At 37.3% G+C, this 18302-nt stretch overlaps 1 protein-coding gene across 3 annotated transcripts in view; it reads right to left on the bottom strand.

Annotated features, from left to right (window-relative positions):
- Nucleotides 1–334: 334 nt before the first annotated feature.
- The window catches only part of SAMD8 (sterile alpha motif domain containing 8), a 50626-nt gene continuing 32658 nt past the window's right edge, over nucleotides 335–18302 (bottom strand). For 2 of the 3 annotated variants that reach the window (XM_019745967.3, XM_074339638.2), the window contains exons 3-6: nucleotides 12051–12146; nucleotides 9922–10039; nucleotides 5121–5271; nucleotides 335–4945 (exon numbers count right to left, since the gene is read on the bottom strand). In XM_019745967.3, the coding sequence (XP_019601526.1) occupies nucleotides 4641–4945; nucleotides 5121–5271; nucleotides 9922–10039; nucleotides 12051–12146 (670 nt within the window). In that variant the 3' untranslated portion in view covers nucleotides 335–4640. The remainder of the gene's footprint in view (nucleotides 4946–5120; nucleotides 5272–9921; nucleotides 10040–12050; nucleotides 12147–18302) is intronic. The other variant, XM_019745968.3, reaches the window with a different exon arrangement.

The raw sequence follows: 18302 nt of genomic DNA, 5'->3' as shown, positions 1-18302 counted from the left end.
CCTATATAATCTACAATTAAAATAAAAAACAAAAACTTTAATGTGTCCAGGAATAAGTAGTGATTTGTTTCTCTTGCCTCCCTCTCAACTTAATCTACAATTATTCTAATACCCTCAGGAAGATCACTTTTCTTTCCTAGTTTACAGAAAAGAAAGGGGAAAGGGAAAATGGCTTATCTAACAGACAACTAAGAATTAGCAAATGCCAGGGACTAGATACTACATTAGGATTTCGAGTTGCAGGGCCCAATCATTTGCAAAAATAAAAATTCGCTGTATAAAAAATAGGCCAGCTGCACCAATAATGCAAAGACAGTTAAATAAGAGACTGTAATCCAACTTTCAAATGTTTTATTTTTAGTGTTTTAAAACATTTTAATACAACAAAGATATAAAATAATATATATTAGTTAAATCTGGATTTAATTTAGAATCAAGATATTTACTTATATACAATACTGTGCTTCAAGGTATGGCTACCACAGGAACTTTCACATCTTCAAGTAATACTAGTTTCTGTGGATAGGGTGACATTTAGGTAGAATTCTTGAAACAAAACATGTCCACTTTAATCCAAGCTAATTTTGCTTCCCCCATTATATACCAGTTTCCACTTCCTCTGTGCCATATCAGAAATATTTCAATTATCCTAACAATCCATAGATTCTCTGAATAAAAAATTATTAAAATTAAGCATTTTTAAGATGACACTACTACCTAATAACATTGTTTGGTTATGTTCAGACAACCCAGTAGTTTAGATTGAAACAGACCTGAAATAACAATGAAATTAATATAGTATTTCTTCTCTCTCCATATCAAGCACAACGCTTCTTTAAGCTTAAACATGGAGTACACAAAATAAAAAGTCCTTTGGTTAATTTAGGGTAGAACATATGCTAAAAACCAACTTTATTGGTAGCTGAATTATGGCTTATCGATTTCATAGATATTTTTATTGAGCTTGATGCAAAGTAATAGGCCACAGTTTAGTTACTTGAAATTGGTGGCTTTTGCTGGAATTTCAGCATTGGTCACCTGAAGCAGCCTGACTTTTGATGTTACTAACAATTCTCCTCTACAGAGACGCAGGGGTAATTCCGGTGAAACTTTTTACAAATGCAAACTGTCTTAAATGCCAAGTAAAGTTGGCATTAAAACTGACATGCTTTGTTGGCTTTGCAACTATCTAAATGAAACCAATACTGTTTAAGAAAGGTACTAGACTATTCTAAAAGACAGCTTTCTTGTCTCAAATGTCTGACTACTTTAAAGAACTGACAAATGACTTAGTATAATTACTTTTAGTAAGGGATAACTTAAGTCTACAAAAAAGACTATCGAAGAAATTTATTAGATCAGAGAGTTTAAAACAAGAATAAAGTTAATGTTCTCAAGCATTTTGGAATTAGAATCCTTAGAAAGTTTACTATGAAACTAATGATGAAATTGCCTTTTGCTGAATACAGTCAAAGCAAGTTAGTGTTATGAATATTACTTTGAATATATAAATAACACTTTCCAAACAGATGTCCCTAAAACAGACTGTTTTGTATCAGCTATAAAAGCATTTGTCTCCTCTCTTCTCCACTGACAAAGTACAGGATTTTGGGGAATTGCAAGTAACAACAATCAGGCAGGCACAGGGCAGAGAAGAATGCCACTCGCGGCCTCAGTTACATTACCAGCAGGTCTCTGTCAGTGGGTTTTCTTCTGGTGAACAGTCCACACTTATTAACGGACTGATTCTGAGGCTAAGCTCTTGCTTTCTGATTTAAAAAGATACTAATAAACAGACCCAGCATAAGGAAGTTGTCATTTTACAACTTCCTAGCAATTCTGGCCACAGAGAAATATGGAGAGGATAGGCATGTTGAGAATTCTGCAGCATAGCCAAAAAGGTTCCTCCCAAATTGTTTCAAGAGAACATCAAACTTGCCTTCTTCAAAACATTCTACTCCCTAAGAACGTCAATTACCCTTTAGTAACACTGCCCTCCATGAACTGGAAGGAAGGAAGGAAGGAAAGAAGGAAAGAAGAAAGGAAGGAAAGGAAAAAGGTCACACTGTCACCAGGAACACAGAAAATGCATCAAAGACTTTCAACATAACCTCCAGTTTGCATCCCTAAACCAAAACCTTCTTCATTCCTTCTATACTGAGGTCTCAGCGTTGAATGATGTAAGCTTCTCACAAGTCTGCAACTGTGAGAGGTTCTATGCAACTGTAGAACCTAATACAAGGTCAAAAACTATGTAGATCTAAGGCATGTAGCTTCTCTACCTAGCCACAGTCACTCTCAAAATATAAATGTTAATACTACCTTCACTATGGTTTAGATTTTTAACAAGAAAAAAAAACACAAAGAAAAAATCTGGAAATTTCTGGACAAAACAAAAAGCGACTAAAATGTAGGTTTCATGTTAAAAAAAAAACGGAAAAGAACTGTGTCTCAATTTCCAAGAAAGAGACTTAGAGATGATTGATTTATGTAAACACTTGCCTTGTAATAGTTATAACAATAAATTATAAGTCTAGCTTACCTTTTCCTCAAAACAGATATGATAAATCCAAGGTTGAAAAGTTATTTTACAATCTTCATAGTAGTCTGCTGTTAGGCACTCTCAATGTCAATAGCTCTGCAAATTAGTCCTAATTTATTGTTTTCTATTTTGTTCTAGAATAGAATCCATATGAAGGAAACAAGACTGATGTTAGGAAATTTGACCACTACGTAAGTAACTACTTAACATTCTTGAATTAATTTTGCCACAAATTTTTTTCAAACATTTTTCCAAAAGCCTGAACATTAGTGCCTCCCTAGCTAAATTCGGTCCTGTTCTGTCATTTGGAAAAACACTGGCAGTAACACATCTTTTGACCTCAAGCGTCAGACTACGCTAACTGGCATAGGAAGCCTCCTTCACCCTTCATAATGATGCAATTTCCTTAGATGAAATGTTGGCATTTCTGTCCCTAGCATGTAATAGAATCAACAATTTAAGCTATTGTAAGATTCTGAAGTATGAGATTTAAAAGCATAATAAAACTTGAATTGCTTTGTGCCATTTCTCAAGTGAGAAATAAAAAATAATGTTCAGAGCAGACCCAAATTGGGGTCACTTAGCACTGGCTAAAACTTGTTCACATAATATTCCTCTCCTGCCCCATCCATTCAAGGCTCCTCCATAGCTTATACAGGGGTAGGAATATGACTCAAAGTGCAAAAATAAAATATTTCACCCATCTAAGGAGCAGGTTTCTGCTAAGTGGCCTAATTTTAGACCTCAATATGCCAGCACCTTTTCTAACACCTTGTTTTAAAATGGAATGTAAAAACTACACAATTAATATTCCAAGTGGCTAAGCTCATCAAGCTCATCAGGTGGAGTTCAAATGGCAATTCCATAACCATCCTACTATCATAGCTACTAAAATTATTAAAAGTAAAGCGACAAATGTTATCACACAGATCAAATTACACAAGGTACTAAATTTCTAGTGTTGTAAACAGCAACTAAATTGTATCACTTCCTGACTGCCAAATTAAGTCTAAATAGAAAGAATGTATGTACACAATTGTATTTAAAAATTTAAAAAAACAAAAACAAAACCTTTTCAGATCCAAATATGTCTGTGACTGCTTACCTCTGATGACCAAGAATGAGATATTTCAAAAACCAAAAAGTTATATTATGCCTGCAACCTGCTATAAATTTCTTCCAGAAAGAGAAAAAATATTTTTTGCATGCATATCTCCCTACTTAAGGACATAAGAACTTTATCTAACATCTGGTAAAACACTCCACTGTTTTGCTCATTAAACATCATTCAAAAGCATAAAATTGGGCTGCCATCTAACTAACAGCTATTGCACAAAGTTATCCCAGGTACCTATATGACTAAAATTCAGCTAATTTTATTTTTATGGGTGCAGCCATGTTCCCCTCATGAATCCTGAACCCTCAGAACAAAATAGGAACTGCATCTTCTGTTGCATCTTTGGTGAAAAATGCCAGTACTGTATTTGTACTTTGTCACCTCAGGTACGGCCCCTTTCTCTTATTTCGGGCATCCTGCTATGTTCAATACACTTTTCTTGAAGATGGTTCAGAAGATAAAAATTATTAGTTAGCAAAACGGATCACTTTCCAGAGTTGCATTTTTAAAAAGACACAGAGGTTAGTTCAAAGAACAAGTACAACTGTTCGCTTGGTAGGGGTTTTTCTTTTGAAGGTAATGAGATTTGAAACATATTATTTTTTTGACTGGAGTCCTACTGGAAATAAAAAAAAAGCTTTCAACCAGCAAATTGCTTAAGTTGATTTGCTTAAGTTCAATACGCAAATACTCAACAAGTAAGGGTAACAGCCTGGCTTCAATCAATCCCATTACCTCTGCCTAAAGAGAAGGGGCAGAAAACATCTACTTAAGCTTTCTGTTCAAACAGATTTATAAGGACTCTTGATAGTTCTTTTTTGCTTTCTATAATCACAGCCTTGCTCAGAACAGGGAACTTTACTTTGTTAACATATGAGCCAAAAAGCAAGGCATCCAGGAACAACCAAGGGGGAGAAGCAAAGTTATTCACTTTCAACAGCCACTGTATATTTAATCACGAACTCATAACAAAGATAGTCTTCATCCAATTAGTCTTTTCATTATTGCTGGTTTTGAAAATGGCCAACAATATTCATTAGGTACTGTACCATTAACATTGCATTCAAAAAAAGAAAACATGGGAAACCAAATTCTTGCTCTCCTACTCTGCTGATATGCTCTGGTATTAGCTAGTGTATGGTAGTACAAAAAGAGTCTTGTTGTGATATAAAAGGCAATAAACACATCAATGGAATAATGTTCATGGGCAGCCAGAATGAAGAAGATTCCAAAGAGGTTGAGAACCCAGGATAAAGTGTGCAAGAAATTCCAGCTTCTTGGTGTATCTGGGAAAAGGACAGAAAGATCATTTTAAAACCACATTCCTTCTAATGCTTCTTAAGCCCCATGTTTCTTAAGTCAGTCTGTTTCTCTCACTCTTCATAGAACTTGATACCCGACCCGAAGCCTTCTCTGCAGTTAGTCATCTAATATGCATAGAAGCACTAAAGAGATACTTACATTCCGTGACAAAGAAATTCAGCATCGTCAGGACAACTGTGTGGCCACTGAACATGTAATCCCCACACGTGTGCACACCGGTCAGGGTCATACCGAAGCCGCTCCAGATGGCAAAGGCCCGGTGCAGTTTCTCCCATACGCTGCCGTAGATCTATAAAGAAAGCTGTGAATCAGTGCTTCAAGTGCTGGGGGAGGGAGGAGCTTCCAAACAGCTACTCCCACTGAAATTCAAATGCTGAATGGCTTAGAAATAAGATCTAAGCAAAAACAACCAGACCCTGAGTCTAATTCATTCCAGATATCAAGAATGGGTGGTGCAAGTTTGGCTGTATTCATAAATATTTTGGTAATTAAATGAAATCTACAGAATTCAAACTTCTCTACTAGGAGTTTCTTTATAATGAAAAGATCACTACGACATAAAAATATTTCCCAGTTTTTAATCCAATAAGAGAGTAGTAATGTGCTTGGCTGTTCTTGCCAATAAGAAATAGGCTATGACGGAGACAATGGCTACCATTCAATATCCATTCTCCAGTAACAGAATCTCAAATTTATTTAAAGTGGCAATGAACTCAACCAAAACACTGCCATTTCCCAGCCTCCCTTGCAGTTAGGTGTTGCTATGTGACTTAAGTTTTTCACAGTAAGATCTTAGTGGAAGTGTAAAAGAATTCTGGAAAGGCTACTAACAAAGGAAAGAGACAATGGCTCGCAGGAAGTCTTTTCTACCTTTCCCTCTTCTAGCCTACAACTCCGACATGACAGATGACGTTCCAGCAGCCTTCTTGAACCACAAAATGGCCTTGAGGATGCAAGCCAAGCGTTAGAATAGGAGAGCAGGAAGGCAGAAGAATCACGCCTCCATAGTTACCATATCTGACCCAGAGTACCTACTTTCAGACTTCTCTTGTGAGGGAGAATAAACCATTGTTTGTTTATTAAACCATAGCCATCTTGAACCCCAACCCCCACACATAAATTTAAAAAAGCAATCCATTTTGAGGAAGAGTTTGAGCAGTGGTCTCTCTCTCTCTCTCTCTCTCTCTCTCTCTCTCTCTCTCTCACACACACACACACACACACACACTCACACACACACGGACGGCATTTATTATAACACAGTAACAATACAAAAAATTGCTAAAATTGTATGTGCATTTACTATGTGCAAGGCGTACTGCTAAGTGCTTTATGTGTTATTACATTAAATTTCCACAATAATCCTATGAAGTAACTCAATTGTGCAGATGAGAAAACTGGCTTAGAGAGGGCACACAGCCAGCTAGTAAGTAACATAACTAGGATGTGAACGCAGGGAGTCCAATTCCAAAGCCCTAAATGTTTCCATTGCTTTGGTTGTCACGTAGCTTATAGTCCAAGAGTATAAAGCATGTTAGTCATGTCCTGAAGGCCTGCCTATAAAGCAAGTTCCAGAAAAAAATGTTTAGAAGTACACTTTACTTGAGATAATAGAAAAATGCACCTCGTTCAGCACAAAACAATGATAGCTTGAACAGTAACAAAGGTCACCAGATATTCAGTTTCTGCTTTAAAGACATCACTGACGTACAATTATGAGCTATTTTGCAGAATCTTGGCTCCTCAATCAGTTAGACCGCTTGACCACAGTGATGAAGGCATGAAACCAGATGACCTCAGGAACTGAATTAGGAAAGGAAAACCACTGAAGCTTGCACAAGAACTAACCAATCAGCTTCACCCTCGGCCCCTACCTCTAACCTTCAATCTCTGCGTTTAAGAACCTTTGCTCAAAAGCCATAGGGGAGTTTGGGTTTAAATAATTAGCTTCCCATTTTCTTGGCTTGGCGCCATGGCAATAAATGGCTCTGATTTCTCCTCTGCAAAACTCAGTGTTCAGTATTTTGCTCTACTGAGCATGGAGTGGGCGGACCCCCTTGTTGGGTAACAGAATATCCTCGTTAGATATTACAATTTCATTAGAAAGCTCACCTGCTGATTATACACAACCCAGCTTTCCCCTTCTGCCTTAGTTGAGGGCAGGAGAGAAAGAGGAATTTATTAGTAGAGAAAAGGAAAGAGAAGGTGCTAAAATAAACCTGATTTGGTTCTTCCATGACCTCTAATGAGAATAGGGTTAGAGATGTTACTCTCATGAAAGTGAAAAAATCAGGCAGTGAAGAACAGACAGCTAGGAAAAAATCTCAGCCAAGGATACCGGTGAGGTCAGTCAAAAGAAAGCAATTATTGCTCAATTACTCAAGTTTCCCTATCCTTTCCAGTCTTAAATAGCTCAAATATTCTTCCAGAAAAATAAAAATTGTAACACAACACAACAGAATGAATAAAATGCTTTGATAAGAAAAAGTATAGAAATTCGCTTTAAGCGTTTCTTTCCTTAAGGTGAGTCCGTTGCTTAATTTCAAAAGCAGGCATGTTTTTGGTTCTGCCCCCAAACCTCCGACTTCTAGGAATTTAATTTCAAGCAATTAATGACAATGAACGTTGCCCTATGGAAGTTCACTGTAAGGGATTTGATTGCTAGTTATTATCACCTTAACTTTCTATTTATTTTTTATTTATTAAATTTATTGTGGTGACATTGGTTAGTAAAATTATATAGGTTCCAAGTATACATTTCTATAATACATCATCTGTATGTTGCACTGTCTGTTCACCACCCAGAGTCAGTTCTCCTTCCATGACCATATATTACCTTTCTATTTTTAACAACTGCTGCAAATAATATAGGTCAATAAGTAGGTTATTTAGTAATTCAAAGCCATTAACATCATTTGGCGCAGATTTGAATAGAAATGTCCATAAATAACCAACTGGTAAACAGTCATTAGAGACAGAAAAAGGGCTGTCATGCTGCAGCGGGATGGTATCTAGTTTGGTTTTGCAGCACATGTTGCAGCCTTATGACCAAATGTCCTTCTCTTTAGTGGCTGACCCACAATTAAATACTTGCGCTATAGGAAATTCTCTTTTCAAGGTAATAAGCTTGCATTTTTCTTCTTTTAAATCTCTTCTAATCAATTAGCATGCTACTTGGGGAAACTGTTCTATCGCTACTTCACACCATGTACAGAAATAAATTCAATAGATTAAAGATTTAAATACAAAACATAAGACCATAAAAGTCTCAGGTATCATCTTTCATTAATCAGAATGGCAGTGACTGAAAAGATTGATAAGTAGTGCATGCACAGGGGTGGGAAACGGGCATGCATACATTGTTGGCAGTGAAAACTAGTCTTTCCTAGTGGACATTGGAGCAATACATATCACAATTTTTAATGTGTGTGTTCTTTGATTTCATAATTCCACTCCCAGGAATTTATATTAAGGAGATGATTAAATAGTGAAAAAGAATTAGTGTACAAGGATGTTTACAACAGCAGTGTTTATAAATAGTAAGATTTGGAAACAACCTAAATGAATATCACTTGGAGACTGGTAAATCATACAATGGAACACTCTGCAGCTATTGAAAAGATGTAGTATAGCTATATGTATTTCTTCAGAAAAAAGTAAACAACCTACTATTAAATAAAACATAGGCTAAAAAAAAACTATGTAATATAATTGTAAGTTTTGTTTAAAAAGTATCTATCTATATAAACTTATCTGAATATGTAAGCATGCTGAAAAATTGTCTATGTGACTATATATACTCGCACCACTGAATAGTTTTATTTATGGGGTAGGGTGAAAAAAGAGGGCATTATGGGAGCTTTGACTTTTTAATTTATATATTTCCCTAAAATTTGAATTTTTCTAATAAACATATAACTCTATAATGAGAAAAAAAATCACTTTCCCCTTTTGAAAAACAAAACAAAACAGCTTTTATCTTAAAAACAAAACATTTCCTTTACACTAAATCCTAAATGGCATATAACCCTTCTCGCTTTCTTAAGGGTCAGTCACTTAATATCTGGAAGAATTTCGTCACCCTTCAGCTCAGGGCTGTATTTTTAGCTCTTGATCTCCTCTGGCTGCTTAACCCTCCCTTGTTGGCATTTCAGCTACTTATAGTGCAGTAAAAGAACTGATAATTTTGTTTTACACTTTATAAACAATATTAAAATAACAAAGATGTTAATACACACATTTGAAGATTTGCAAACACATAACTAAAGCATGGAGGCTTAGAAAAGTCAGACAATAAATTCTTCTGATCAAATTCAATGAGTCACAATAGTCAATTTTGTATAAAAAGTGTAAGTGATTTTCGGGGTTTTTTTTTATTGTTTTAAAGTAATTCATTACCCATTTTTTTTTTGTTCCCATCTGTATAATCTCTCTTCTCTCGATTTAACAAGAAGGGAAGATATGCCTACAGTAGAACAAAACTAGCTACAAAATATAAAACGAAAACAAAAAAAGCAGCCATTATTTAGTATATCCTAGAAAGAGTAAAGTTTGGAGGAGTGGGCACTATATTTTAAATGGAATATGGTCGAACTGCAACTCTTAAAAAAGGAGTGATGAGGAGAACGAAGGGACCAGAGTTCTGTGATGAGGAACTGAAAATGCTGAGGATGGTGGGAAAGGAACGATGATAATTGAAATCATTTTTTCTTCTATAGCTCCACAGAGTAGAACTAGTATCAACAAATAAAAGTAACAGGGAGGTAGATTCTGGCTTTACATTTTTACCAGATTATTTCTAGAGGTTCATTACAAGATACTGAAAATACTGAAAAGCACATTTTAATATTAAAAGCAAAGTCTTGGCCCCACTGCATACATGGTGCCATGAACCCACGGAGAATACGAGGAAAGAACAATAAAGAAGGCAGCAGGCTACCTTTCCAGTACATTGCAGGTGCTGTCCCGGCACGGAGAGCGAGGTCACAAACATGGTAAAGCAGCGAAGCAAGAACACAGTACCCATCAGACTACAGAGCCTTCGCAGAAGTATTGACCTGTGAACAGAGTGACCAAACGGGGAGGTGATCAGAAGAAAACAAACCCAAACACCCCAGCTATCCAATGTTTACTTAAAGGGAAAGCAAGCAGGAAAACCGCTCGACTCTTTGAAGAGGACGGAAATCTCAGAGACAGTCTAAAGCATCACTGTCCAGTAGAGCTTTCTGCAATGATGAAAATGTTCTATAACTGAACTGTCCAACAGGCCAGCTACGTGTGGCTCCTGGGCACTTGAACTGTGACTAGGACGACTGAGGAGCTTTATTTTAATTTTATTTTCACTAAATTTAAATAGCCACATGTGGCTAGCACCTGCCATGCTGGACAGTGCAGACCTTAGAGCGTCACAGAACATGGTAAGAGAAAATATGGCTGAGAGAAAGCAAGAGTAGACTCTTGTAAAAGACAAGACTTGTGCCTCGTCTGACTCAACTTAGTGCTAGTCCTATTACTCATATATTGCTCATAAATTATTTACTTAATGAGAGGTATAAAGTTAAACACGTGATTCTAGGGAATTTTTTGCTTACTAATAACATTGTAAATTTCTTCATGATAGCAGCTACCTAATAAATGTTCTCTAACTTCTCCTAACTTCAACTTAAGCTATAAAAGTTTTTTTAATACTAAGCTTTACATTAAGTATATCTCTAACACAAATTTTGAACTGCATTGTGACATCACTTGCACTGTTGTATTATTTTGAAAAATGTCTTAAACCAAAACAGACTGTAAGATTCTTAAGTACTGGGACTATACTTTACCCATTTTCAAAATGCTCCCCCCCCCACCCTCTAAAAAAGCACTGGATGCAAAGTTAGGTATATTTCAAACTTTAATGTGTACACCTGGAATGGAGCCTAGAATTCTGCATTTTAACAAGAGCCCACGTGATTCTAATGAAAGCGGCACAAAGACCACATTTTGACACTTTCTTTCTCTAATTTAAACATGAAAATTTACATTTAACTGGCAACTGCTATGATTTGCTAAACCTACCAGGGTTTCCTATAAACTCGTGTTTTGAAAAGTGGATAAATTCAAATCCATAGCATGTTGTAAGACAAACTTAAACCAGAAAGCAGCAGTTTTTTAAAACTACGTCTGGTTTTAAGCAACCCAGTTAAAAATATTGCTGCAAACAGGAGAGAATGAAGTGCAATATGGCCTAAAAGTGTGACAGGAATAGCAAATGTCAACCTTTCGCTTCACCTTCAAAGCCCTGAAATAATTGCTTCTTAGGACCCAAAGCTCGTCACTGTGGTTTACCTCAAGCTCCCTGTGGGAAGAAAGGATCGAAAAATCAAGAAAGTGGCCCTGTTCCTCTTCATCATCCAAAGACGAAGAAGAGCAGATCCACAAACTTTCTAGTTCTTTAAGTTTTTCTTCAGTGTGCCTTATGTTTTACTTAAATCAAGTAATTTTATCTCATTAACATAGGAAAAGAGCCTCCCTTTATGCTTCTTTTTTTTTAAATGAGAAAAAATTTTCCCTTTATATTTCTTGAACATGCCAAAGAAGCATGTTCCCTATTCAGCAATTTCCTGTCCCATCTGAAGTAAACCACACTGATGAGGCGTGTATGGTCTGTGCAAAATAATCTCTTTTTCAATGGGCCTCCTCCAAGCAGAGAAGTTTCTTCTATCCAAACATGTGACCACAGACTGTCCTTGGAGTAGTTTCTATCCTTCTACATAACATGACATTTTTTCTGTTTCATAAGAAAAATAAGGCTAGAATGTCAAAGGTTAGCCCATGATCGATCATCGCTATCTGTGATCTTTCTCTGCAGATATTCTGAATGTTCAGAATATTTCTAAATATGTAGCTGTCACCTCAGGCTGACCTTTGCTGACCAAACCTCCAACATTGTCCTTTGTCAATAACTACCATGTCATAATGACTAGAGAAGGAAATTAACAAGGAAACTGCAAAGGGAGAAACAAGTTTGATGACCTTTAACACAATCAAAACACTTTCAGTCTTTTAATGGAATAAGTGAGGTACCTGTGCTTGTGAAGAAGAAGAACCAGGAGCCAAATATAGCACAGAATCATGCCACATACTTCTGTCATGGCAAAGGCCCATGGGATTCTAGGAACACTAAAACAGAAAAAAATTACATATTGGGCTGACAAGAAGTATATGTACATAAGTGACGCCACTCTTTTCAATAAGATACTCTTCTAACAGTGACCTTAAAATTGTTTTCTATAACTTCTACCTCTTTTATGAGATGATATTTGGAGAATCTAAGGGAAACAACTGTTTCATAAAGTACCCTATTAACCAGATTCTCTTGTTGTCTGTGATTCCCAGTCATAGTTCTCAGCAGAGAAGTAACGGCCCTTTTCTCCCTCCCTATAGCATGGCAGACCTGAATCTAGGAATGCCCACAAAAGACAGCGGAAAAAAGGCTCACTTCTTGCACGATGTGCTTATTTCAGAATCCAGACAAGCAGGGCTTGACCTTAACTCCTCTGTTTTCAATACAGAGTAGTTCCCCTTACCCATGGGGTACACGTTCCAAGAACCCCAGTGGATGCCTGAAATCATGGCCAGTACCAAATCCTATATATCCTATGTGTTTTCCCATATATACGTACCGCTGATAAAGTTTAATTTATAAATTAGGCTCAGTAAGAGATTAACAATAATAACCCATAATAAAATAGAACAATTATAACAATATATTGTAATAAAGTTAGGCGAATGTGGTCTCTCTCTCGTGCAGTATCTTATTGTACTGTTCTCAACCTTCTTCTTGTGATGATGTGAGATGCTAAAATGCCTCCATGATGAGATGAAGTGAGGTGAATGGGACATTGTTAAATAAAGGTCACTTGCACAGAAGCCCTGTGATACTGCTGATACTGTGACAGCCGATCTGATAACTGAGACGGCTACTAAGTGACTAATGGGCAGGGAGCGTACACAGCGTGATATGCTGGGGAAAGGGAGGACTCTTGTCCAGGGCGGGACTCCTCTTATGCATTTTTAATCTATTGCTGACTTATTTATCTGGCATCACTAGGGAAAGGATTATTTCACATAACAGAAATTTTCAGATAAAAGATTCTTTTAAATGACTTGTAAAAATTCAAACTTTTAAAATAAACACATAAAAACCAAATATATGTGTATGTATATGTATTTATACAAATTTTTATATATTTAAAAGTTTTACAATGTTTATGATGAAAATAAGTTTTCTGCCTTACCCCCCCAACCTAAACTTAATTCTTGTTCCCCAGAGGTGATCACTTTCACTTTTCTATTTTATCTGACATATTTTTTAGTCACACATCACACACAAACATATACATACATTCTCCCATGCTCTCAATATTATTTCACAATTTTGTTTAGTTTGTAAATATTATTCATAGCTGAGTCAGAGAACAGTGATTAAAGCCCTTTCTTGTACAACTTACAATTCTCTGGAGCTAATAAAGAACTCTCTTTTTTTTCTTTTTAGTTTGCTCTGTTTCTTGTGGGCCTATCACCAATTCATCTCCAAACTATTCTATCAATTTCAATTTTTCCTTCAGGGGAAGCTCTCCCAGAGCTCTTCTTCTTGTCCACTCTAGAATGGTTGCCATTTTCTCCTGCATGGCTATTTGTTGGAATAAAACTGAACCGTCATCTTGGGAATTCCTCTCTTCTACAACGGATTCTCTGCTTCCTGAATCTCATGTTCTCCTCTTTCTCAGTTTACTCCTTAGTTTTGATGGTGTATATTATATCCTCCAGCTGTTTTCTGAGAAAGAGGGGCTAGAGTTTTTAATGTCAGATTTAGTTGAGGTTTATTTACAAGCAGAAAAATTCACCCTTTTTAACTATACAATTCAATGAGTTTTGACAAATGTATTCAGTCATGTAATCACCACCACAATAAAGACATAGAACATTTCCATCACTCCAGAAAGTTCCCTTGTGCCCCTTTGTAGTCAAGCCCCTCCCTCACTTCCAGCTCTGGGACAACCACTGATCTCTGATGTCCATCCCTTACAGGTTTGCCTTTTCTGGAAGGGCACATAAATGCACTCACATAGTGTTTGTCCAGATACCTTCTGTATCTGACTATTTTCATTCAGCATGGATATGTTTCAGATTGATCCATGTTACTGCATGCATAATTCTTTATCTGCAGTTCCTTTATCCATTCACTGGTTGATGGACATTTTGGGCGACTTTCAGTTTGGGGTGATTATGAATAAATGCCACATACAGGTCTTTGCATGGACATATGTTTTCATTTCTCTTGGGTAAACACCTAGGAGTGAAAGTGCTTAGTCTTTTGTTAAATGTGCATTTAAAATTTTCAGAAACGATCAAACTGTTTTCACAGCAGTTGTATCATTTTGCATTTCTACCAGCAGTGTATGACAGCATCAGTAGCTCTGAAGCCTCATCAGGCCGTGTTACTATCTTTTTTTTTTTTTTTTTTTGTCATTTTAGCAATTCTATAGGTGTGGGCTGGAGAATAAATTTTTGAGACTTGCCAATTTAAAAATATCCTTGGGTTTAAACCTTGTATCTAACTGGTAGTCTGCCTGGACAGAGAATTCTAGGTTAGAATGCTAAAGGCATTGTTCCATTGTCTTCTAGCTTTCACTGTTGCCAAGAGGTTTGATGCTATTTGAATTTCCAGTCTTTGTATGTTACCTGTCTTATCTCCTAAGAAGTTTTTAGGATCTTCTGTCTGTATCCAGTGTTCTGAAATTTTTCGGTTCTTGTACTGGGTGGCTCAGTGGCCCCTTTCGGTCTGGAAAGTCACATCCTTTGGTTCTGAGAAATTTCCTTGTATTATATCTTAGGTAACATTTTCCCCTTCATTTTTTTCTATGTATTCTTTACAGAAGCCTGGTTTGGTCCCTGTGAGACCAACTGGATTGATCTTACCTTTTCTCCTCTACATTTCATCTCTATTCTACATGCTGGGCAATTTCATCGAATCTGTTCAATTATCCTGCTGGATTTTAAATTTCTACTTTCATTTTTTATTTTCCAAAAGCTTATTTTCTCTGTATTTCCCCTTTTTATAACCCACTGTTACTGTCTTATAGCATGCAACATCTCATCTGTGAGAATATGGTTGTTGTTTTTTTGAAGTATTGCTCTCCCTTTTCTGTTTTTCCAAGTTTGCTTTTTTCTGTTTGTATTGGTCTCTTTTCCTCAAATGTCTGGTGATTCTGGACTAACCATTCATATTTGACAGTGAAGTACTAAAACCCAAAACAAAACACAACACTGAGACTCTGTGTTCACGGACTGAGCCTGTCAAGTTGTGGGTTTCGCTGACTGAGCACATCTGGTTTATGAGCCAGGGGTACGTGTATCTCTCCTACCACAGTATCTACAGTTCTTTTCTCTTGTGCAGGTTTTCTAAGGAGAGGAATCTGTTCTCCTGCTGGGAGGACTGGGGTTGGGTGGGAGTGGGGATGGGAAATAAGTCTGGCTGTTTAAGTAAGGGAGCTGGAAGTCTCAGTGATCAATCGGTAGATTTACAGTTAATCCTAAAAACATATTAAAAAACATACACCTTTGTTCCCATGGGGGCCCAGTGTCCAGAGTCCAGAGTCTATCACATTCAGCTCCTCTGGAGAACATACCACCTGTCTTCCGGCAGAGTAGAGCATGTCTAAAAGCTTCTTCAATTGATTTCCAACCAAATCTCTCATATTTAGCTCCTGTCTGTACCTGGTCTCAAGAGATGCTTGGTGCTTCCCGTCCTGAGAGTTTTTCTGGAGCTCTGCAGTACAAATAAACTCACCTCTTAGGCACTGCCAGTCCCCACTCCCAATTTCACAAGAGGTACTTAGCTTTCCACTTTCCAAATTTTCATTATTATCAGTATTTTTGTCTTCATGGGATTATAGGGTACACCCCGCCCCTTTTTACTGTCCTTGTAGTGGAGTATTGTGAGAAAACTGTCAAATGAGTATTCAGTATCTTGTATTTATGATGCCTTTTTTTTAAAGATAGAATTGAACTTTCTTTGGCAATTCAGAGGCATCACTGTGAACACTGATTATTACGTTGAACATGGTAATGACCTCAAGGACTACTGAGAAATGAAGGACAGTGAACCCCCAGATTGATGTGGTTTTTCCATTACTTACGTTTGCTTTCTATAGTTTTTCTGCTTCCTCCCTTGCTATTATGGTTATCAGCTATCCCTCTCATTGTTGTAAGTGGGCCTGCCTCTAGAAGCATCCCTCTTTCTTTCTAATTTTCTATTTATGTTGTGCCGAAACTCTTGGAATTTTGTCAAATAAGCCTCAGAGGCAAACTCTGAAACAAAGATCAGTGTGAAAGTGATTAGGAGTGTTCCCAAGGGAAAACCACAGGGCAATGGGGAAGTGACAGGAAGGCAAGGAAGCGAGGCAAAGGGGGGACATCAAGCACAGCCCCGTGGGACCTCAGGCAAGGGGCACTTTGGCTCAGTCCTGTGGGGAGTTTGGGAGACAGTGTAGGTCCAGCCTAAAAGCTGTCCCAATTAGGGCGAAGAGAAATGAAATATTTATACCCCACCTCACCAGTCTTTGGTTAAGGGTTGCTGCTGGAGCGATGTCAATTTCCAAGCATGTTTGGTTCTCTTTACAAGCAGGCAAAGTGGGTTCCAGCAGCCCAAGAGCAGCTCCCCAACAAAGACATATTTGTGGAGGTTGGGAGTATCAATGTGCAAGAAAATAGAAAACAGATCTGAGGGGATATAGGAAGTACACTGACAGCACCTGCTACCATTATCTTGTGAATAAAGTTTAGATACTAAGAGCGTGGAGATTTGTAATAGGTGGCATTGTAGTGTTAGGTAAAATTTGGTTTCAAATCCCTGCTGTTAACTGAAAACATATGTCTGCACAAAATTTTGTACACTAATGTTTATAGCAGCAGCAGTAGTAGCCAAAAAGTAGATACAACTCAAACATTAATCACCTGATGAATGGATAAAGAAACTGCAGTATATCCATGCAATGGAATATTACTCTGTAATAAAAAGGAACGAAATACTTATATATACTACTATGTGGATGAATCTTGAAAGCATTATGCTAAATTAAACAAGCAAGACACACAGAAAAAGGCCACATACTGTATGATTCTATTTACATGAAATGTCCAGAATAGGCAAATCCATAGAAACAGAAAATAGATGAGTGCTTGCCAGCATCTGAAGAAAGACGGGAATGGGGTGTGACTAATAATGGATATGAGTTTCTTTTGGGGGCAATGAAAATGTTCTGGAATTAGTGGTGATGGCTGCACAACTTTGTAAATATACTAAAAACCACTGAATTGTACACTTTAAATTAAAATCCTCATTGTACTTCCGGACCATTTCCCCTCTTTTCTCCCATTATGCCTCGCTATAATCATCTATAGACCCTCCGCATCCATTCGCTCATTTCCTGAAGATTCTAGTTTCTGCTTCACTTGTCGCTCTCTCCAGAACTTCTCCTCCTGTTGTAATTTGTGTTCTTCACATCACTTTTCTTTTAACTTCTCCTCCTATGACCTTGTCTTTTACTCTACTTCAGTCACCCATGGTTATAACCTGGATCTTGTCATTATCAAGATTCTTCTTCATAATCTCAGTGTCAAGAATCCCATACTAACCAATACCCCTTGTTTTTCCAGCTTATTCCTTCTAGTACTCCAACTTCAACAATTCTGAAACCTAAAATCCACTGCTCTTATAACATTTTCACTTTCTTTGACGTACCTCATATCCTCACATCCCTCCTTATCCACCCGAGTCCATGGTCAATCATTATAATCACTCCCTTGTCCTTTGTTCCTTCATTGTGCCACCTAGAAAAATTTCAGCCCTGCCTGAATCCAATTTCCCATCTATCCCGTACCTGTATCTGCAGTGAGGCTGGTAAAACACATGGTGGCAACATGACTACGGTGCCAACATGACTACCAAGCCCACGGAGGCCGTCAGTGCTGCCCCTGTATCACACAAGTCTATCCCTCTCCTCAATGACTATTTTACACCTCATCCTTTCTCCTCAAATCTCCAACCTTCTCTCCATTCTAATTCTGTTTGAAGAGAAAATCAAAACAATCAGAAAAGCATTTCCTCATGCTCCACCATTACATCCAGCAAACTTCTACCTCGATTTCCATCTTTTCTACCTTCCTCTGTGTGGATGAACAGTCCATGTGCGTAAGACGAGCCTTTTCCACCCACTAGAGCCCATCCCTTATCATATACTCAGGGACATGACATGACTCCAACAATTGTAC

This window comes from Rhinolophus sinicus, chromosome 15 (assembly GCF_057876585.1).
Source record: "Rhinolophus sinicus isolate RSI-liver-muscle chromosome 15, RSI-T2T, whole genome shotgun sequence".
Taxonomy (NCBI): Eukaryota; Metazoa; Chordata; class Mammalia; order Chiroptera; family Rhinolophidae; genus Rhinolophus; species Rhinolophus sinicus.
Note: the sequence above shows the minus strand (reverse complement) of the source record. Positions and strands in the feature narration are given on the sequence as shown.